The following is a 23,539-nucleotide window of genomic DNA, read 5'->3' as shown; positions in this document are numbered from 1 at the left end:
TCTGAGGCCATAGTGACTGTTATTGGAGCATCCTGATTGGCTGTTTACAGTAAAGGGTAGGAGGGATTTTTATCCATCAGCTCACACTCCTATAATCTAAGAGAAAGGACGGAAGGAGCTTGCTCTCACAAATCATAGACAAATATTCCATGACTATATCTGAAGAAAAGCAATAGAACCTTCTCACACATCCATTAGGGGTTGATTTGTTTCTAGCTTTAATTCATCCCAGTAATGCATTGTATTTAATAACATCACTTAAGACTTAATCATGAATGTCATAATAGTCAGTGTTTAATGGTGTGCAGTCCTTCAGTCTATGTAGTGCAGAAAATGCTGCATTTGCATCAGTCTTGGTCACACGTGAAGTTTTGCTTTTCTGTTTAGATGTTTTTTAGCTGGTTCTTTCTTTCTTTCTTTCTTTCTTTCTTTCTTTCTTTCTTTCTTTCTTTCTTTCTTTCTTTCTTTCTTTCTTATTATCATTAGTATTAACTTACTCTATGTTTTAACTTACCTTGTGTTTTTGTGCAAAGCTTTTATAGTTAGCAAAAAAAAAAGATAAAAGCACTAAACCAATAGTAATCAAAATATAATTAAAAAAAAGAGACTAGTAAAGCTGTACGTACAATAAACTTTAGTAAAATATAATAAAATACATGCAATAAAGTTAAAATGCAAAGATGTAATCCATGGAAGAATAATTGTACATTATACAGTTCTTTTGTACATTAAACAGACAGATACATCTCAACCCATCTCAGTGGGTTGTGTTGTCACCTCACATCTTCAGGGTCTGTAGTTGTCCCCGAGCTTAGGTGGAGTGCATGTTCCAATCATGTCGATGTGGGTTTCCTCCAACCACCTAAAAGAAGGTTGACCGATTGCAATAAATGCCCCTGAGATTTGAATGAGCTTTCACACTTTGCATCATGGTCAAAATGGATTCAGAGTCTATCCCAGGAACACTAGGCATGAGTGTGGAATACACCTTGGGCACAATCATTCACAGTTAGGCAACATAACCTATCCAATCCATCTACAAGCATGTTTTTGGAAGATGGGTGGAAACCTGTGACCCTGTTGAACCAGGGATAAGCTGTAAAGAAACAACACTATATACGTTCCAGAAGCACTGCTACTTTGGTGCCCATAGTATGCTTGGTATATTATGTTAATGTGACAATACACAATTGTGTAATCAGATTCAGAAATAGAAGCTTTGGGAACAATGCTGTGCTATGGAATACTACATACCTCCTTTATAAGGCTTTATAAAACCTGTATAACCTTTCCTATTAGCTTTCATTCATTAATCACACTATTTTATTTCTTTAAGGGAGCAAAAAGAATGTTATTTCGGGACAGTCGTGTTTTATCATCGACTGCATGCTTCTATTCTGATTTCACACAGCTCCCTCATGCCAAGGCACGTCACGCACTTTCTTATGGTGAGCTATTAGAAGCTGTGATTTGAAGTTGGCTGCTTGTACAGCAGGTGAGTGAAGTCTGTAGTTTTAATTAAGAGTAGATTCACTGCAAATTAAACGAGAAGATTACACTCCCTGAAGACAGCAGCATGGCAATGTAGTTTGCCATGTACTTTATATCATTCCCTAACTGCTTTTGCCAGACATGCAATGACTTTATTTACAAGTGCAGTAAATTGAAGCAAAAAAAAATTTTTTTTTTGGTTTACAGTTTATAGTTATGTGTTTAACCTGCTGGAAAACTGCTGGATATCACAAATCATGGCACTTTTTTAAAATTGCCAGGTGATCGGCCGTTGGACCACCATTTATTGCTGTTTCGCCATTCACCAGAAAACAAAACCACCACCACCACCAATAACGACAACACCATTAAACACTATCAGCAGCACTATCAGCAGCACCAGGGCACAGTGGCTTAGTGGTTAGCACGTTCGCCTCACACCTCCAGGGTTGGGGGTTTGATTCCCACCTCCGCCTTGTGTGTGTGTAGTTTGCATGTTGTCCCCGTTCCTTGGGGGTTTCCTCCGGGTACTCCGGTTTCCTCCCCCGTTCCAAAGACATGCATGGTAGGTTGATTGGCATCTCTGAAAAAATTGTCCGTAGTGTGTGAGTGTGTGAGTGAATGAGAGTGTGTGTGCCCTGCGATGGGTTGGCACTCCGTCCAGGGTGTATCCTGCCTTGATGCCCAATGATGCCTGAGATAGGCACAGGCTCCCCGTGACCCGAAGTAGTTCGGATAAGTGGTAGAAAATGAGAGAGAGAGAGAGAGAGAGAGAGAGAGAGAACAAAAGGACCAACAGCAATAAGCCAACAAAGGTGCCCATACCACCACCAACAGCTCCCACACCACCACCCTCAGCACTAAAACCAAGAAAAGCACCATACAACTACCTCAAACATGTCCCACACCAGCAACAACTAAAACCAAATAAAAACACCAATACCAACACCACTAAAAGCAAGAAAAGCACCACACCAGAAACCACACCCCCAACACTAAAACCAACAAAAGCACCCACACCACCTCCACCAACAGCTCCAACGCCAGCAACAACATGACAAACAAAACCAATAAAAGCACCACCAACAACAACATGACAAACACTATATTATCTATATGATCACTATATATCTTATTCTGGAATGTCTCTTTAAAATGTATTTCAGCATACAATGAGCATGAAGTCATGAAGTCATGGAAGCCTTTTCCTGCATTCATACTTCTCTAATGTGTGTCATAACTGATTAGTACAAACATTATTGTTTTTTCCGTTGCCTATATTTTATCAGGTTCAGAGTTGGAGTACATTCTGGATGGGTTTCCAGGATCCCACAACATTTTTGAATATTGTTGCACAGTGGGGCAGTGAAAGATGAAGTCACACACAGTTGTGCCAGTCCAGCTTTCCACTTTGGCATTAAAGACAGGAAAGTGGCACTTTCCGCCTGGCAACATGCGGTGTCTACCAAACACTGCACAGTGCTCCTTCCCACCACTGATGCATACCATCCTTATGAGTCCAGTGATGCAGTCTTTTAGTGAGGAATAAAAATAGCAAAAAAAAAACTGTTTAGACTTTCTGAGCACAGTCAGAAACACACTTTATAATACTTTACACTGTTGTGAAATACCTGTTGTCAAGTGCAAAACAATATGGATATGGATCATGGGGCAAGCACATTTCAGCTGGATTTAGAAAAAAATCGCTGGAATTCCAAAAACAAGAACATCCTACCATCCATCAGCTAGACTACTTATCATACTGGGTCACGGGGAAAATAAGAACCATCCCAGGAGACCTGGGGCACAAGGCTGGGTACACCATGGATAGCATGCCAGGCTATCGCATGGCACCACTGCACCCACACTCACACACCCCAGACAATTTAGAGATGTTAATCAGCATGTTGTTGCACAGGGCAAAAAAACTGAAGGACCTAGACAACACCCAAGGCACAAACAAGATATGCAAATTCCACACACACATGGCAAAGCCCGGAATTGAACCCCCAAGCCTTGATGTGTAAGGCAAGTGTAGTAACCACCAAGCCAACTGTCCTGCAAGAAGATTTTTGTTGAATTTCATATGAATTAAATGTAGGACATTTTTTTCTTGGAGGACTACACAGCATCAGTGACCAGCTACATCGGCAAGTGCATTGATGACTTTACCGTCTCAAAGACCATCACCACCCGCTCCAACCAGAAAACATGGATGACTGCTAAAGTGCATGCACTGCTGAAGACTGGAGACCTAGACTTCAGAACAGGGGACAGGGCGGCCCTAAGAACAGCAAGGGCCAAACTGTCCTGAGCCATCAAAAAAGCAAAGCGCGCACATGCCCACACAATCCACAGCAACTTCCAGGACAGCGGAGACACCCGGCGCATGTGGCAGGGCATACAGGCGATCACGGACTTCAAGACAGCTTCATCTGCCTGTGATAGCGATACCTCCCTCCCAGATGAGCTGAATGACTTCTACGGTCGGTTTGAGGTGCAGAACAACGTAGCAGTAAGTAAGGCCATCCCTCCAGCTGATCACTCAACACCAGCTGCATCACCAAGAAAGCCCAGCAGCGTCTCTACTTCTTAATTAGGCTGAGAAAAGCCCATCTCCATCCCCCCATCCTGACTACGTTTTACAGATTGACCACTGAGAGCATCCTGAGCAGCTGCATCACTGTCTGGTTTGGAAACTGCACCATCTCAAATCGCGAGACCCTGCAGCAGATAATGAGGACAGCTGAGAAGATCATTGGAGTCTCTCTTTCCTCTATCATGGACACTTACACCACACGCTGCATCCGCAAAGCCAACAGCATTGTAGATGACACCACACACCCCTCACACACAGTCTCCACCCTCCTGCCGTCTGGAAAAAGGTACCGAAGCATTCGGGCCCTCACGACCAGACTGTGTAACAGTTTCCTCAATAACTGAACTGAACTGTACTGAGGACAACATACACACACACATCATCTGTATGGACTGCACAGACCTGCACCACATACACACACTTCCATTAAACTTCCAAACTGTTTACATGCTGTTTTGCACAATATTTTGCTCTTTACACATGCTGCCTTTCACATTTCAGTCGATTTCTGTTTTGCACAATACTTTACCTCATGCATCTGCTGCTACAATACTGTGTCCATTCCAGTATTTCTGCACACACAATATTGTTGAACATACACTATTTACACTGGTTAGCGCTGTTTTTCTGTATTGTCTTTTGTGTGATATCTTGTATTTTTTGTTTGCACTGTCTTTTGTCCTGCACTGTCTTGTTTGTCTTTTGTCCTGCACTGTTTGCACCAGTGCACAGACTACCAGAATCTAAAACTACTTACGAAGTCCTTATCTCTGTCTTTGTTTTATGTAGCACCCTGGTCCTGGAGGAACGTCGTCTCATTTCACTGTGTACTGCAACAGCTCTATATGGTTGAAATGACAATAAAAGACTTACTCTTGATCTGACTTGCTTGAGAACTATCCACCGTTTAATCGTTGTTACACATTCGTCGACAATATTGTTATTTCTGAATGAACAAGAAGTCTTTTTAAGATTATGTCTATAGTTTTCCATGTTTGAGGAATTCTCCCACATGTTCACCGGGTCCAAAAAGGATAGTCAAATAAGATAACTTAACCATGACCTCCACTCCTTACACTACACTTGTTGGAATGCTAAACCACTAGCAAAGCTGCTAGCTCTCTTTGCCTCCTACTGCTCTTTATACGATCAGCAGATAAGGGGCTGTTATCTTGTAAGCAGAAATCCCGTAACCAGGCTGGATTCAGTGTAATTCAGTGTTTATATCCCTCAGTGCATTTGATGAGTGTAACATGTGGACGAGTGACCACAGTGCTGCAGGAGATTGTGGTAAAATGGTTAAATCAATACTTTTGTTTTCCTTTTCTGTTTCCCCTCATCTGCTTCTTGGGTTGCATTCTTACAGCGCTGTGCGTAAGCAAGGCCAGGCTATTTTTGGGATGAATGGAGCTCTTGGCTCAGATAGACATGGGAAAATGTTTTAGCTGTAAAGAACCAGGCCTTCCGTTGCTGTGGTCAGGCTTGTTTATCAAAACAAAACCAGCTTTTTCTTATTTTTATCTAGAGTAAATATTGCAACAGTTTAACAATCACTTGTAAATAATTTGAATTTGAATTTTACATTTCATTTGCACACTGCTATTTAAATATTATTATTCACTTATAAATGATGGTGCAGTATAATATCATTCATTCATTTTCTACCGCTTATCTGAACTTCTCGGGTCACGGGGAGCCTGTGCCTATCTCAGGCGTCATCGGGCATCAAGGCAGGATACACCCTGGACGGAGTGCCAACCCATCACAGGGCACACACACACTCTTATTCACTCACACACTCACACACTACGGACAATTTTTTCCAGAGATGCCAATCAACCTACCATGCATGTCTTTGGACCGGGGGAGGAAACCGGAGTACCAGGAGGAAACCCCCGAGGCACGGGGAGAACATGCAAACTAAACACACAAGGCGGAGGCGGGATTCGAACCCACAACCCTGGAGGTGTGAGGCGAACGTGCTAACCACTAATCCACCGTGCCCCCCAGTGTAATATCATATTTCTCTTATTTTCTCTCTTTTTTGACAGAAGAGTCACTCAAAAACCTATTTCAATGGCCAAAATGTATTTCTATCCCAAACAATAAATTGCTCAACAAAATGGAAAAGTGCACGGAATCACCTAAATTATTGGTATCATCAAGAAGTTCGTATTCTATTAACATGCAAACTAGAAATGTTCCAAACCCACATGCCCTTCCCCTTACCTGGTGTCACATTTGCATATTAGAATATGATAGGCTTTTATATTTTATGAAGTAATAACTTGATGCTGTCACATGATAAGGCTTCCCAGTGTTCCTCATATAGGATCCAGTGGTACTGTGTGGTACCGTGACCTGAAGAAAGAGCATTAAAACTCTCAATACATTTCTAGCATTCTATATTTCTTTAAAAAGAATTGACCAGAATCTCTGCAGGGACACTTTTTTTGCTCTTTACCATCCTGTTCAGGTCTCCATGTGCACTTATTCGGTCTTTCTTCATGTCACCAGCAAGATTCTTGAACTCAAACTGGTTGTGTTCATGTTCAGTGTTGGCATTCAACTTTAGTATATCTTACCCATTAAAGTAAAAATGTTGCTTCTACTGTGCATTATATTAAAGAGTCCATGGCATAACCGTCAGTGATAGCTTTTCAAAAGCCAACCAGAGGCAAATATTGCACAAGTTCTTCTAAAGCCAATGCTACGTTCGCTCTTGCACAAGTTCTACAAAAGCCAACCAGAGGCAAATATTTAAAAGTGACATATTTTCCTACTGACCCCACTTGTGCTCTGGGTTTACTGCTGTACCCATTACAGAGAGCTTTATTCTCACCAGACTCTTTTACTGTGTCATGCGAGCTCCTAAATCTGGGCCATACAGACTCACGACTAAACAAAACACCTCCTGAGTGCCATATACTGTACACACATGAGTGTACACACACTTCCAAGTGTACATGCAGTCACACAACTAAACATGCACACAGGCAGATGTACATAAAGAAATATATAGTTTTAAAGAAAACCTAAGTTCCTTAATGCAAAGCAGATGACCTGTGTTACCTTGGCAACCCAAGTTTCAGATTCTCCACACACACACACACACCAAGAGAGCAAGATGTTCAGTCTGAATTTGACTGATATTTTCTCTCTCTTTTCTATTTTTCTTTCTTTCCCTCTCACTCTTACAAACACACACACACACACACACACACACACACACACACACACACACACACACACACACACACACACACACACACAATTCTGAGATGAGTGACTGAAGTTTTGTACAAAAGGTGACTGATGCAATCTACTACTTCAGTCAGCTTCATAAAAGCAAACATTTCTGCAAGTCACTAAGGCTTTGAACTCTCGATCACACATTTATATACACACATCATCGTGATATAGCATCATCACCTGTGTTTTTTATTCAATGTTGACACGGCCATGACTTTTTCCAGCATCTTTGTAACTAACAAATTAATCTACAAAAATGTGACTGGCTGTGAAAATAAATGGTGGTGCGTCTATTCATACTTACCAAGTCATCCCAGAGAGGGTCTAACATCACAGTAATAAAAGACACAGTCTGTGAGGATATCTGTAAAGCATTTCAGACACCCAGGTTATTTTGAACATTGTTCATAGTAGTTAGTAAGCCAAGGGAACTGGATTCATGTTATCACCTTAAAGACATTTCACACAGCTGTTTATTGAACCATTGTGTGAATTGTCTGCATGGTCATTTACCCTGAATTACTAACACTAGACACCTAGATCTTATTATTTATTTGATAATTACTTTATTTCACACATGTATCTTTCTGTGCTTCTACTTTTGCATTTATAATGGAATCCATCAGCATCCATCAGTGAGCACCATGCTAATATATATATATATATATATATATTTCTTAGGTTTTATTAAAGTTTTTTCTTCTTGATCAATTAGCATATCACATCGTATTAGGTTAAATTAACTTTTCAACCTTTAACTTTTATAAACACACTTTTATATACAATGTTTATATTTTATATGGTATACTTTTATATAGCAAATTATTATACACTTCTAAATATGTTTCAGTTTGTTTAGCTTCTTCAACCCTCACCAAGATAGATAGATAGATAGATAGATAGATAGATAGATAGATAGATAGATAGATAGATAGATAGATAGATAGATAGATAGATATTTTATTTGTGTGTGTTCATGTTGTATCTTGTTACTGACCATTCTGCCATAACAGAAGAATTTCCTAATAATCAAAATGATTATTCCCAAATTATTTATCAAAACATTCTATCTATCTATCTATCTATCTATCTATCTATCTATCTATCTATCTATCTATCTATCTATCTATCTATCTATCTATCTATCTATCTATCTATCTATCTTTCTTTCTTTCTTTCTTTCTTTCTATCTTTCCAAATTAACCCTAAGTTCAATGTTCTTCGAGTGATGGCTGTATTAAGGACATTCTAATTATAATTTTAAATTATTTATTATAACTATTTCCAATTGTAACTTTAAAAATAAAGTTTGTATAACAGTAGCCAATCAAATCTTTCCCCTCCTTCCACATTCATTATGCTTGAGTTTTGTCCACACTGCTGCTCAGGCCCAAGCCTTCTCAGCCTTCGACCTACATGTCTGAACATGTATGGACATGTCTCTGGGTTTTTACATGAATCGTGTAAGGCACTATTTGACACAGTGTGGTGTGAATAACAGGTGGTGAGAAAGAACCATGTGAGGACAAGCTGTATTTTTTACTGGAAAGCACCACATCTGGTGGCACCACAGTAAGTACATGCATGGTGCTTTGTATGTGTGCAGTTATGTTTGTATATTTAAGCAGGAGCTGTATGTGTTCATGCTAAGTGGTGAGTTTGTGCTTTTTATTAACTCTTTGCCAGGTATGCATTTGCTTGTCATTGCCTGTGGGTACAAACACTGAATACAGACTCTCATAAATGATTTATATATTTAAACAGCTCTAAATAGCAGACCATATGTGCACCATCCCTAAATCATGTGGCTTCATTTGTCTTTTAACCCTATGTGTGTGTGGTCAACACAGGTCAACCACCAATATTATCTGCTAGAGTGCTTTAAATGCTATTTAAATATTTAAATGATGTTTCACTGGATAGTCAGTAAAATGCATTGTTAGATTTTTGTTTCTCTACAAGTACAAACATGAGAATGCACTTGTGAAAGAGTCTCTAGTTTAATCAAGCACTGTTTTGTGAAAGCAGGGTCTCTCACACACACACACACACACACACACACACACACACACACACACACACACACACACACACACACACACACAGAGAGAAACTTACCTCCCCGCCCCAGTGACTGCTTGGGTACAATATCCTCACCAAACAGAGTAACATAGCAACTCTGCCAAAACCCTCCTTCTATTAGGAAGATTGGAGCTATCAAAGGTTGTCACTCAGCATGGCTTTTTAGGCTTTAGGCACTGAGCCCTTGAAGCTGAAAGCACACACTCTGTCTGGGTTCAGTTGATCACACACTGACCCTGGTGGTTCCTTAGGTGCAATCATAATAACAATAACGGCTTTAACAGTCTGTTTCCAGAGAATCTAGTACACCACTGTAAAAAGCTGATTGTTCATTTTACAGTCATTTACTGGAACACAAGGTCACCAATGAAGTATAATAAACAACTTATTTACAGCAGTGTACTATAAAATCTTACATAGTAAAAAAAAAATCCAGTACATTTGTTCATTTGGCTGTTAAAGTCTGAATCTGGCACAGGATCCAACTGCAGATGGTTGGTACTGCTGGAACTTTCTAATCTGCAACTTTAAGCTGTAACCACTGAGCTGCCACAACTTGCTGGTATTGGTTAAACCACCTCTATCACTGAATGCGCTAAAAGGTCGTAGTGACTCAGTGGAAGCAGGTTGTGCTACTTTTAGTGGCCCATTGCCACTTTGTGTTACAGAAGGTTCAGATCCCAGCAGTGTCTGTCTACTGTTCCTCTGCTCTCAACTAAGTTTTTGTACAGTATCAGTTCTACATATTTACTATTTACCAAGTGATTGACAACCTTTCTTACTCAATACATTGTTTGCTTTCAGGGCTCTTATGGGATCAATAAAGTCCCTGCTTATCTTCTTGCTAACCTTCACAGGTTTTACTGTAGCTATGTCTGTGTCATAAGGTTTCTCCTCCGTCAGATCAATCTCAGTCCTCTGTCTGGGAATGTCTTACACAAAAAGGATGGTTTAAACATATAGGCTAGTATTAGACATTGCTAATATCCTCACTCACTCATTTTCTACTGCTTATCCGAACTACCTCGGGTCACGGGGAGCCTGTGCCTCAGGCGTCATTGGGCATCTGGACGGAGTGCCAACCCATCGCAGGGCACACACACTCTCATACTCCAGACAATTTTCCAGAGATGCCAATCAACCTACCATGCATGTCTTTGGACCGGGGGAGGAAACCGGAGCACCTGGAGGAAACCCCCGAGGCACGGGGAGAACATGCAAACTCCACACACACAAGGCGGAGGCGGGAATCGAACCCTGACCCTGGAGGTGTGAGGCGAACGTGCTACCCACTAAGCCACCATGCCCCCTGCTAATATCCTGTTTATGTTTAACATACAGTACATATAACATCAATGTTACTGATGTAATATGTTATGAATCCTCTTGACCAGCATTGTTAACTGCCCTGAACAGCTCAGAGTTTTCTTTTCCAAGACACAACTCATTCATTCATTCATTCATTCATTCATTCATTCATTTTCTACCGCTTATCCGAACTTCTCGGTCACGGGGAGCCTGTGCCTATCTCATGCATCATCAGGCATCAAGGCAGGATACACCCTGGACTGAGTGCCAACCCATCACAGGGCACACACACACTCTCATTCACTCACACACTCACACACTACGGACAATTTTCCAGAGATGCCAATCAACCTACCATGCATGTCTTTGGACCAGGGGAGGAAACCGGAGTACCTGGAGGAAACCCCAGAGGCACGGGGAGAACATGCAAACTACACACACACAAGGCGGAGGTGGGAATCGAACCCCCAAACCTGGAGGTGTGAGGTGAACGTACTAACCACTAAGCCACAATGCCCCCCTTCCAAGACACAATTGATCAACTTAATCAGTTGAACCATGTGTTAAACCCCCTTTTTTGAGAAATATATATTTAAGAGTTTATAACATTTTACATAATAGTCTTATATAGCATAGAATAAAATAAAGGCACTACTTAAACTTTGTCATTGTGAGTTATACGAGGATAATAGAAAAATACAGAGAAAAATGGAGAAATCCATCCTGAATGATATTAATCTTTAAATGTAATATTCAGTGGTTTTCGAGATCTATTTTGTAATTAAATTCTGAGTTGTCTTCAATCCGCACAATGCCATATGATTGCCTGCAGAAAGTGGTGCCAGTGGGAATCAGCCCCTGTGTCATTTCTATCTAAAGAGTGATGCAGCGTTATTTTAGCACTTAATTCTCTCTAGTTGTCTTGTGCCCTCATCTCTAAACTCGTCTCAAACGGATCCGATCCAAAGCGGCTTTGCTATGAGCGAACAGTGAAACCACATATGACTGAAATTGTTTTTCTGCTTAACAACTAGATTTTTCTGCTATTCATTAATGTAACTGTGTTAGTAGAGTCCCTGTGTGTGAAACACAGGACCAGTAACTTGTCCCAGCAATAACCAAAGTACAGCACAAAGTATCAAATTAGCACTCGCGTTTTATACAGCAGTCTTGCGGATATCTTTTAGAACTATTAAATGAGTTTTATTTTAGAGCCAGGATATGGTTCCTTATTCGTTAAACTCTCTGTGCACGAGTGTTTAATCTTCATGAGAGTCTCAGGGTTGGTTTGAGCTGTGTGTTTGTGTGTGTGTGTGTGTGTGTGTGTGTGTGTGTGTGTGTGTGTGTGTGTGTGTGTGTGAGAGAGAGAGAGAGATAAAAATGACTACATGCCAGTGAAAGGGCCTAGTGTGGTGACATGGTAGCTCCCTAACAGCAGGTGCATAAGAGGTTAAACCAGGACAGTCCTCAGAGCACAGCGGCATGCAAATGGAATTTGTTTCGGAGCTGATTTATGTAGTAACATCAAACCTGACTGTACTATAGGAGCTCGAGAGGCCACAAGCTTAATCAGGCCATAAATACAATAGAAAAACTGTAGTGATGTTGCGTGTACATGGGTACGTGTAATCCTTTACAGAGAGCATGTATTTGTGCTCAGCCTTCTGTGAGTACTAGGCTTCTTGTCTTTGCCTCCGCCTTCCCTGCGTAATTCTCCTCTCCGTTTTCCTTTTTTCATCCCTCCCTCCCTCTCTCCCTCCCTCCCTCCCAGTGAGTGTAGCTTGGGCGTTGTGCCAAGTGGAGTGTGTTTTTTGAATGAATACCTGATGAGGCTGCTGAGGCTGACTGGGGGAGGAGGAGCTGCATTCAGTAGTGCACTGAGCATGTGTGTGTGTACGTGTGTGTGCGTGTGCGTGTGTGTGTGTGTGTGTGTAGAGTGAGTGAGTAAGAGAGAGAGAGAGAGAGAGAGATTGGGAGTGAGGCACTGTGTTTGCCTTGCATAACATACTCCGTATCTCTTGTACGCAAGGGCTTCAAGTGAGACAGCCCAGACAAGGGGACTTCCTTTATGCTTACTCCTCCAGGGCCACTGCAGAAGGGAGGAGAGGGGAAGCAGAGGCAAGAGGAGAGGAAGGAGAGCAAGGGGACATGGAGGTGAATATATGACGAGAGGATTGTGGATCTGACTTTGTATCTGTGATAAACGCGGACAAAGGATGGCTGGTGAGGAATAGGTTTATTTGCACTTGTATGCTACACCGTGCAAGGCGGGAGAGACAGAGAGAGAGAGAGAGAGAGAGAGAGCGCGCGAGAGAGAGAGTCAGAGTGAGGGAGCTGTTTTCTCCACTATCCAGAGGTAAGGCTCCTGACAAAGGAATCTTCATCATGACACCTTATAGTGTTGCCTAGTTTTACTCGAGCTCTAGTGTAGCCCATGGAACGATTAGATACATATTCATATTTTACATTTGTGTACATTTTGCAGAATGTGTGCATTGTGCAATGCTGTGATACTTTCCTCAGAGAGAGAGAGAGAGAGGGAGAGAGAGAGAGAGAGAGAGAGAGAGAGAGAGATAGAGAGAGAGAGATTGAATATGTTCAGAATAGCAGTCTGTATTCATTGTAAAGCAGCAACAGCACTGTTTGGATTCATGTCTAGCTTAGGACTCCCCAGCCCGCCTCTTAAAGGGGCAGGTTCCTTTATGAAAGGGTGGCAATGTGCATAGAATAGTTGCTTAAGGGCATTGTCTGGCAAAACATAGCAAACTCCGTGATTATTATAACACTTTTCTTTGCAGTGTTGCATTTGAAAGTGGTTGGGGTCATACAGAAACGTAGCACAACGATTCCACTTTGTCTGCTTGTTTGGGGATGACATCATGTTTTAGGGCCCTGTGACTGTAACAGTGTTAGATCTTCAATGTAAATAAAATGTATTGAGTAACTGTAATTGAAAAAGCAGGTAAACACCGAATGGTTATTTTATTTTGTGTTGTGTGGCAAAATAATCAATTTGCATATGAATTTGCATAGTTAAAACTGTGCTTTGGCCTTTGGCTTGTCACTATGTATTCCTTTAGTTGATTTTGAAAGCAGCATGTTTGTGTGTGTGTGTGTTTGTGTTTGTGTTTGTGTGTGTGTGTGTGTGTGTGTGTGTGTGTGTGTGTGTGTGTGTGTGTGTGTGTGTGTGTGTGTGTGTGTGTGTGTGCGTGTGCCTGCAAGCATGCTAAGAACTACAGGGAGGTGTGAAGGAGTTACGATGGGGGTCTGGGCAAGCTATCTGCAACAGGGCAGCAGTGTGTGATGTCTGATGTAGTCAGAGCTGGAGTGATACTGCAGTGCTAATCTCTTAGACTTGGTTACCAGCCTATGCATGTGTATTTATATGTGTAAACATATGTGTGTTTGTGTGTGTAAGAGAGAGAAAGAGAGATAGGGAGGGAGGGAGAGAGAGAGAGAGAGAGAGAGAGAGAGAGAGAGAGAGACAGGGAGAGAGAGAGAGAGACAGAGAGAGAGAGAGAGAGAGAGAGAGAGAGAGAGAGAGTAATTGGGTGAGCAAGATACAGTTTAAGTCAATGCAGTTAACCTCTAGGTAAGTCACAACATCAGAATAAAAATATAAATGCATATGCTTATATTAAATGAATATGTTTATTAAAACAGAAGAAGTTCATTTGCTTCTATAAAAGAAACTTTATTTAAGAATGTTGAAAACAGCCATATGTGCTCTGCGATGGGTTGGCACTCCGTCCAGGGTGTATCCTGCCTTGATGCCCGATGACGCCTGAGATGACCCGAGGTAGTTTGGATAAAGCGGTAGAAAATGAGTGAGTGAGTGAGTGAGTGAGTGAGTGAGAAAACAGCCATAAATGACCATATGATGGCATACTGTAGCATAACATAGTAATGTGTTAAACATTCACACATTGTACATATGCTTATTTGTGTTGGTGCTGAAGTAATTAGCTGCTTGCTGTATGCATGTTGTGTGTTCATCATTATTGTTAAAATGATTAGTGTTTATAGCATCTGGCTGTGTGTAAAGAAACAAAGACTTCAGCAGTTCTTGGCTCCTGGTTTGTTTATGTATTTTTAATATTCAACGAGAAGCACCATGTTTTACTTTTTGTCTGGGGAGGCTGAAGAGGAGGTTGGTCGTCAGGTTCAAAGTGAGGGTTTATTATTTTGTGATTCTGTTTCTGATCAAGGTAACAGCAACAGCAGTCAACAGCAAGGTACAGCAGTATGGGAGACAATTCCAGACGATTCCGCATGACGACTTCGGTAACAGCAAGAAGCACCAGTGACTGATCTGAGTTGCGCCATAACACAAGATATAAAAAGAGAACACTTTTTAGAATAATGGGCTTCCTGTCAGAGAATACCAACTAGAAACCAGCCCAAACCGATCCAGTGTAGTGGCACATAGGAATCAAAGAGTGAAAGAAAATGAAGTCCAACCAGGAGCGTAGTAATGAGTGCCTGCCTCCAAAGAAGAGAGAGATCCTTGCACTTGAGGAGCGGCAAGTGCTGGTAGCATCAACTGTGAATGAGAGCCAAAGTGGTGAGAACCTGGCATGGCTTGCTAGTGTAGCCAGCATGGCGAACATGGCCACTGTTCCCAACCTAGTTCCATCACATAGCAACAGTACTGAAGTTAGCAGCCCAGCACAATCAACCAAAGCTCTCACTATAGTGACAGAGTATCCATTTTCCACCTCTACCTCCAATAGCGCTTTGTCATCATATACAAGCTCAACACCTGTAGGAGGTCTCTCTGGAACCACAATAACAGCCAACCCGGCTGTCCTCTCCTCCAACCTTTCTCAAGCTGCAGGATCCATCCAGCCCACCCAGCTGCCACATAATTTACAAATCATTGGACCCTACACCAGTTATTTCTCCTCCCAGATAGTGCCAGCTGCAGCAAGTCCGACCCAGTCACGTAGACCCACCCAGGAGGTTTATGCTACCACAGCTGTCATTCCACAAGCTTCTAACGGAAACCCACAGAAGCAGCATGTGATTTCATCCCTACCTAGTGTAGCTCACACTACCAGCCAGTGCATTCAGGTAGAGGGCACCCCAGTTGGCTTGCCAGTCATTTCCCCACCTTCACAAGTACCCCTTCAGCTGCACACTCATTCAACAGTTCTTGCCCCTCATGGCCTGACCCTTGCTCCATCACATGGGGTTCTTGTGCATTATACTGATGGACTCATCACAAAACAACCTGAATCCCAAAGCAGAGATCTGCAAAATGGTGCTCTGGGAGAGGTCACAGTGGTCAAACACACCACCAGCATTGTGAAGGGAATTTCTAACAAACCAGAAAGTGATGATGGCCAAAGGCAGATTCAGAACCTGGCTCTCCCAACCCAAACTCAAGTCTTGCTCCCTGCTGACTATGCTGCTCATGATAGTGCAGGACTTCAGACATCAGTTATGCTGGTATCAAGCAACCACCTGATGGCCAATAATAGCACGGAGCTTCAGAGTACCCCGGATAAAGAGCACACATCTCTGGCCCGAGTTGATCGAACAAGACTTTCATTGGGGAAGCCAGTCTCTAGAGTTTCCTCCATTTCTCTCCCATCAACAGACAGCATGACAGCATCTCTTGCTCCAACTCTCCCCCCTCACACTCTTCTGCATACATCTCCATCCGCCCCTACACAGGAGCTTTCTACAAACCTTTTCTCAAGCACACAGCTGCCTATTATTGGATACATTACTAGTACATCTGGGGCACCCCAGCAGGCTGTAGCCAGTTACCATAGCAACCTTCCACAGCATTTAGTGATCTCAGGCAGTCCGTCCCTCCTCATTCCCGTGAGTGCTGGTAACGTCACCACGTCTACTGAGTCAGAGGTCACTCGTTGCTTCATCCCCAGCATTTCTGCTACCAATGTACCGACAGGTGCCACAGGTCTGCCTCAGGCCTACATCACTGCAGCAACACCTACTGTTACAACCTCCATCTTACCAAATGGCAAAGAGGTCACAGGGCCTGAGGAACATCATGCTGCTGCTGGTGTACAAAATTCTACACAGGTGCAACTTCCTGTGCTTTCAGCAGGAGTAGTAGCACCTCCAGCTCCTGTGCTCCCTCCAACACCCGCAAGCCCACAGAATGCACCCCTAACTCCGTCATCAGCCCTGCCACCATACTTCATGAAGGGCTCTATCATCCAGCTGGCAGATGGAGAGCTTAAGCGGGTGGAAGACCTAAGGACAGAGGACTTCCTACAAAGTGCAGAAGTGAGCACAGAACTAAAAATTGACTCAAGCACAGTTGAACGGATAGACTCAAGCAGAACACCTGATGCAGTTATCATACAGTTCTCAGTCGGTGAACACAAAGCACAGGTGAGTTGTAATATTTTATAAATTTTTTCCCAGCCATCATATTATAATTAATTATTAGGCTACCTTTGTATCTTTGTGTTTAAAGCATGCACACCTTTTGTTTGAAACTTGACCCTTCCTGGATCACATTTTTACTTTTTCCCTGCAACTATATGGTGTTGTGACGTTTGTGCCAGTGACCAAAAATTGTGAAACCTGATGTACTTAAAATATAAACCAGGCTGACTTAAACATATCATTTCTACAAACAAATCATTTATCGTGTCTATTTAATTAATAGCTGGTCTAAAGGAAACTATCACAAAACTACTTACGCTGTGTAGTTTTAATACCAAAGTTATAACGAACTCTCCTGACATAAAAAGTATTGTTTTTTTACGCAATAATAGAATTCTCCTCTTGACTTGAAAATGAGCTATACAGTATGTCTTCATTTCATACATGACTGTTAGATAGCCAGTTTTAAAACATGTACTTACTGTAGGTCCAGCTCATGTTTTCCTTCTCTGTAGGTATGTGTGGAAGTGCTGGTAGAGTACCCTTTCTTCGTGTTTGGTCAGGGATGGTCATCCTGCTGCCCAGACCGCACTACCCAGTTACTGGCTCTGTCATGTGCCAAATTATCTGTTGGTGATGTCTGCATCTCCCTCACCTTGAAGAGTCTGAGGAATGGTGCATTACAAAAAGACCAAAGTTTTGGTCCTGTGAAGAATCTTAATAACGTTCATCATAAAGCAGCCAAGACCAGTGGACAGACTGGAGAGCCACAAACTCTGAGGGAGGACCAGAGAGATCAGAACATTTTTGGATTAGAAGGGGAACAAAAGATCGATGGTCTTAATCTTAAGAGTACTAACTCTGGTAACAGTGTGATCATCTCAAAAAATGGAGAGGGGAAGGTTCATGCAGCAGGGAGTCGCAAGAGAAGGTGGTCCGCCCCAGAGAAAGGAGAGGTAGGGAAGTCACAGGAGAATGACCACCCTGGAACTCTGCCTCAACCTTTCTTCCTTTCACAGGAGTTGAAGGTCAGCATTGAGGGAAGGTCTAGTATGGGCACCTGAGGTATCGTGGTAGCCACCAAAAACGAGTGGTTTATTCAGTTACTTGAGGCGTTGGCTGGTGACCGCTGTTCCAAACTATGTATGTTCTTCACTGGGCAAAATATGCAGCAGTACAAGAATAACAGGATTATTATGGTTTTCTTCTCATGGCTTATTTTAGTTACTGTAACAGGAGCTACTTTTGCCTCACAGTATTTACAGGATATGTTTTTGTAATAAAATAAACAAATAATTTTTGGTGTTTGTCATGGGGCATACACATGAATATGCGGGGTACTTATTTTTGTAGTTAAATCTGCCATTGTCTGTTTTTGACACTTTGTTCTATGTTCATGTAAATTGTAGCATAATTGTATGTCAGTCATAATCAATGACTCAAACACATATAGACCAGTAGGCTGGAGAGATTGGTAAATAATGTGACCTGCTGGGACAGATTTTCCCCAGAAATATTAGTTAAAGGTATGTTGCTAAGATCTGCTTTATACTTTATGAAGATAATCTATATCGGTTATGATGAATATTGCTAATATAATTAGCATGAAAAACAACTACCATAAAAAATAGATATAAAACTGTCAATTAACAATGACCATTCTGTCTGTTCCTGATTGAGCGGGATCGAATAGGAGTCCTAGGTGTGATATTACGACGAGTGAATTTTGTTAACCAAATGTGGTCCGATTATTGGGGACAAAACTGGACTTTAACACTGAATGTTAAGGATTATACATATTTTTTACCAATATTTTAATGAAATACACCAGAATTTAATTAGTCTAAATGTTCTAGATATGCAATATTATGATTATTTACATACCTCAAACATGACACAAGGCTGTTTCAGGTTCTGTTCAGAATCTGGGCTCTTTAAAACCACGTCCAAAATCCATGTTCACGTTCATACGTTGGATATGTGCAGGTGAATTCTCACTCAGCCTTTGAATATTAGCACTTTACTGAAGGCAATGGATGATTAAAACGCTCACCTCTGCTTTGTTGCCTAGGCAACAGCCATTTGCACAATGTCGATTTTAGAATAATGTTAGCTGTCCTGTGTGTTTTAACCCCATTTAAAACAAATTACAACCCATCACGCTGATGTTTTTTTTTTTTTTTTTTTTTTTTTAAATCCGTTTGAAATCGAGTCGGGGTCCGTGAAAGCGTTGTGTTATTAAATTTCTAGTGGGGTTGGAATTTAAGCAACTGGATTTCTGTGTACAAAATGACACACAATTGTGTAATATATTGTGTATATACAATATATTCTGTTTAGGAATACATTGATAACATTTAATGATATATTCCATTTCCATTGGGGTAATGACTCTCTCTAGGGATTCTGTTTAACACCTTACTGTAACACTTTACCATAACAGTCCATAAATAATCCTACACTAATAAGTGAACTAATATTTACATGAACTAATGATGAGTTAACGCCAGGTACTAATCACTTACCACGGAAGAGTTAACCTTAACTACGTACAGTATGACGTGAGTCTGAATGAGCGTGTTTCCGTTTACTTTACCTTTATATCATAATTAATACATTAACTAACAGACGATCCTTAAGGTTGTATTTCACGCATTTCATAAGACTGTTAAGTCGTAGTTAAGGTTAGTTCTTTGTAGTTTGTGATTAGTACCTGGCTTTAACTCATCCTTAGTTGAAGTTTATGTATTAATTCAGGTATTAGTGCATGAATATCCACTTGACTATAATGTCCACAAATAAGCACAATGTTATTATGTGTATTAATGCTTTTCTAATAATTTGTTAATTCATGCACTAAATCATTAGCTCAAGTTTTTACATTATAACAGCCACATATTGTTCATATATGAACAATCTTTAATTATGGTATTAGTCAGATGTTTACATATTGTCAGTTAGTTATTGTCATGCTGCAGAATTAGATATGATTATTTACAGACTGAATGGTGTGTGTGTATGTGTGTGTGTGTGTGTGTGTGTAACAGTGGAGATTATCCCAAATTATAGACTACCATGAAAGTTTAAGACCCAATTTTGTTCTCCAGCACCTGTAATTCATGAGTAAAACTTTTTTTTTGCATTGTTTATTGCAAAAGCTGTCACAAAAGTATATTATTTATCTATATAACCTCTGCAACAGCTGTACTGCAACTCTGTGCTGCAACAGCTATGTAGAGTCCTTTAAGGAAAAATCTTACTGTTTTCTAGATTTACCCTCATACATATTGTCATCATTGTCAGCTGTGGTATAAAGCAAACTTTTATGCTGCAGTTCTTCATCATGTCAATAAAGTGACTCAATTTGGTCCCAAGTTTATCTCAAATCATCTGAAATTTTGGTTATCACACATTGTGTACAAATTTGATTAATGATATCTTTAATATCTTTATTCTTAATATCAAAGTCATCTTTATTAATGCTGTAAGTCATGGATCATAACAGTAGTTAACAGGATTTTAACACTTAACTATTAGGATTATTAACGGCTGGATATACAGTATAGGACTCAGAGTCTAATGTATACGATTTGTGCATGTATCCATTCATCACTTTATTAAAAACAAAAGCATTACATTATTTTTTTGTGGATCTTATAGTAGAGTGTTTGTGGCTATTGTACTGTTTGGGGCTTTTTTAGCGGTTTAAGTAGCCCGATGTCACCTACAGGAAGTGTAAGAGTTCAGAGAAAAGGTCACTGAGAGGACATCAGCTTGAGTGTGACGTGTGTAATTTAGATGAAATAAAAAAAAAACTTGTGTTTTTTTCTTATATAGTGTACTGTGTAGTGGGTCAACCACATAGTTACCAAAAGGATTGATGTTTAAGCATCTCTTATTTTAATTTAAGTAACTACGTACTCAGCTGGGTGTGTTGTCTGCCACAAAGGCACAATGTACACAAACACACACAATGTTACTGGCTGTTTCATTCAAGAGAGCCCTACTATGATGACAAAGCTATACTTTGTATACCAGTAATTCAGATTTTTTGCTATTTGCACAAGTAGAAATATTAAAGTAGGTTTACAGAATGTATGTCTTTGCATTATCTCTGTGATTCGTCTTTATTATACTTTTTTTTTTAAATAAGTTATCTGGTGCACTCCTCACTAATTATGGGTTGGTAATCTCTCCAAAAAGGATGTGTGAGTAAACCGAAATGTCATCCATGTCTGTGTGTAAATGTGGGTGTAAGTGTGTGTGTGTGTGTGTGTGTGTGTGTGTGTGTGTGTGTGTGTGTGTGTGTGAGAAAGCAACCTTAAATGTTAGTTGGGGGAAGCAATGCATGATTGCACATATCGGGGAGAGTTTACGCACTTTCTAAAATCTGTGTGTGTGTGTGTGTGTGTGTGTGTGAGAGAGAGAGAGAGAGAGAGAGAGAGAGAGAGAGAGAGAGAGAGAGAGAGAGAGAGAGAGAGAAGATTAACACAGTGTTTAAGGCAGAAATGGTCATTATATGGTCACGTGTAGTTCAAGTGTCTTATAATTCTGAAACTACCATTAAACACATTCCTAACCAATGGAACATAACGTCACTTTTCGTTGTTATTGCAGTTAAAGGATTGGTGCTATGACATTAGAATAGAAGCCAGCTACATCCACGTCTGTCTTTAGTCTCTTCTACAGTATGTGTTCTTCTCTTTTATTAACCGTACGGGCCGAGATATTTAATTTCATGGTAATTGTGTGAACTGTATCTATTATCCTCTTTAGTGACTTCACTAAACATACTCTGGTCTCAGTGTACTACTGTAAATGTTAGTTAAAACTATCAATATTCCACACTTCAGCCTGTCCAACAGCAATTTAGTGCACACCCACAGGGCATGCCTCTTTTGGAGCTTTGTTTTATTTTGTTTTATTATTTGAAGTAATCATTTTTAAGTATATATTTGTGTATAATATTTGTGTGTAATTCCTTCTTTGTAAAGCTTGCATGAAAAGACCTGACAATGAAGCTGTATCCATTAATCATTTTGCAACTCCAAAAGCATTTCAGCAGTGATTTTACATTCCAGCAAAGATTTCATATCGAGATTCCAGATAATCAGAAGGAATTTGTTTTGGACAAAAACCTTCAAAAACGATGCAAGAGCGTCGACTTTTCACCACAAATCAGCATAATTAAGGCTCAGGTGAAGAGACTGGTCGAAGGACTTACATTAGTATCTAATAAAAGACATCATACAGACACTGCGATGTCCACTTTTGCCTTTCTGACAACATCTGATGTGTCCATGTTACACATCCAGAAGGACTCGTAATAGCTGTTGAAAAATGTACAAAAACTTTGATTGGACACATGAAGACATTTCTCCTGATTTAACTTTGTGATGCTTGCAATGACCAGGAAAAGCCTCAAGCAATAGCACCATGTCACAGTAAGAGCAGGAGACAGACAAGCTGTCCATTAGACATGTGGAGACAGACAGCTGGACAAGTCATCAGCAGGACATGACATTCATCCTGCCTTCACCAGAGCTCTCACTGGTTCACTCAGACCTACTCACTATCACCTCCTGCTGGACAAAACATCCTTTGGGCAACTGTTATATCTTTATAATATCTATATTTATTCATTTTATTACCAAACCATCGATTTTACTGGATTTTGATGACAATGTACTGAGGGTAGATCCTTCAGTTCTGTGTAAAACCTCAAAACATAAAAAAGGGGATTTTTTTAAAATTTCCGAAATAAAAGCAATGTGGTAAACTATTACTATTTGTGTGACTTGTGTAGCTGTGTAAAAAAAAATCTTGTTTTTCTGACATATTTATTTTGTAACTAACAAAAAGCAAATAAGAAAGAATTAAACCTCAGATGTTGTTGTGGTGTATCGTTGTAAATGATGCATCCAAGACTGTTCAGTGGATCCAGTGCTCTCTTTCATTTGGTGGTGCTTGAGTTTCTTTTTTTCTTTTTGTTTGAAATAAATAGACTACGACTTGATTTGAAGGAAATATAGAGAAATGTGGGACTCCTGATTTTTTTTTTAATGTCTGATTTAGAAATGACTTGTTGTACAGTATCCATTTAATGTCCCTGTATAATCTAATAAAATTCTGTGCAAGTTTTATTTGCCTTTTTTATTCTCTTGAAATGCTGCATGTAGACATTAACTACAACTAACATTTCTAGCTTTAACATGTATAACAAGGAGTATTGTGTCAACGTTTAAGCCACAAGGGGGCGTATCTGCCTTTTTTAATATTTGATGTGACAAATTCTGCCCAATTTTAAATGAAACAATTTCCTTCTAAGATGCTAAACCTATAAAGTTATCTAATGAAGAGAATGTATAAACACACAGATTCCTGTCTCATTTAAGAAAACATGGGTGCATTGTATTGAAAACTAATCAGATTAATATATCG

At 40.4% G+C, this 23,539-nt stretch overlaps 1 protein-coding gene across 4 annotated transcripts; it reads left to right on the top strand.

Moving 5' to 3' along the window:
- The first annotated feature begins 8,752 nt into the window (after positions 1-8,752).
- On the top strand, positions 8,753-23,239 carry atxn1b (ataxin 1b). Of its 4 annotated transcripts, none has more exons than XM_047811571.1 (3): positions 8,753-8,914; positions 14,941-17,101; positions 17,614-23,239. In XM_047811571.1, the coding sequence occupies exons 2-3, from the start codon at positions 15,182-15,184 to the stop codon at positions 18,160-18,162; spliced, it is 2,469 nt and encodes an 822-aa protein (XP_047667527.1). In that variant the 5' UTR covers positions 8,753-8,914; positions 14,941-15,181; the 3' UTR covers positions 18,163-23,239. The 4 variants fall into 4 exon arrangements, with proteins under 4 accessions (XP_047667527.1, XP_047667528.1, XP_047667526.1 ...); XM_047811572.1 differs by lacking the exon at positions 8,753-8,914 and adding an exon at positions 12,552-12,886; XM_047811570.1 differs by lacking the exon at positions 8,753-8,914 and adding an exon at positions 12,552-13,088.
- The last annotated feature ends 300 nt before the right edge of the window (positions 23,240-23,539 follow it).

Source organism: Tachysurus fulvidraco, chromosome 3 (assembly GCF_022655615.1).
Source record: "Tachysurus fulvidraco isolate hzauxx_2018 chromosome 3, HZAU_PFXX_2.0, whole genome shotgun sequence".
Lineage (NCBI taxonomy): Eukaryota > Metazoa > Chordata > Actinopteri > Siluriformes > Bagridae > Tachysurus > Tachysurus fulvidraco.
Note: the sequence above shows the minus strand (reverse complement) of the source record. Positions and strands in the feature narration are given on the sequence as shown.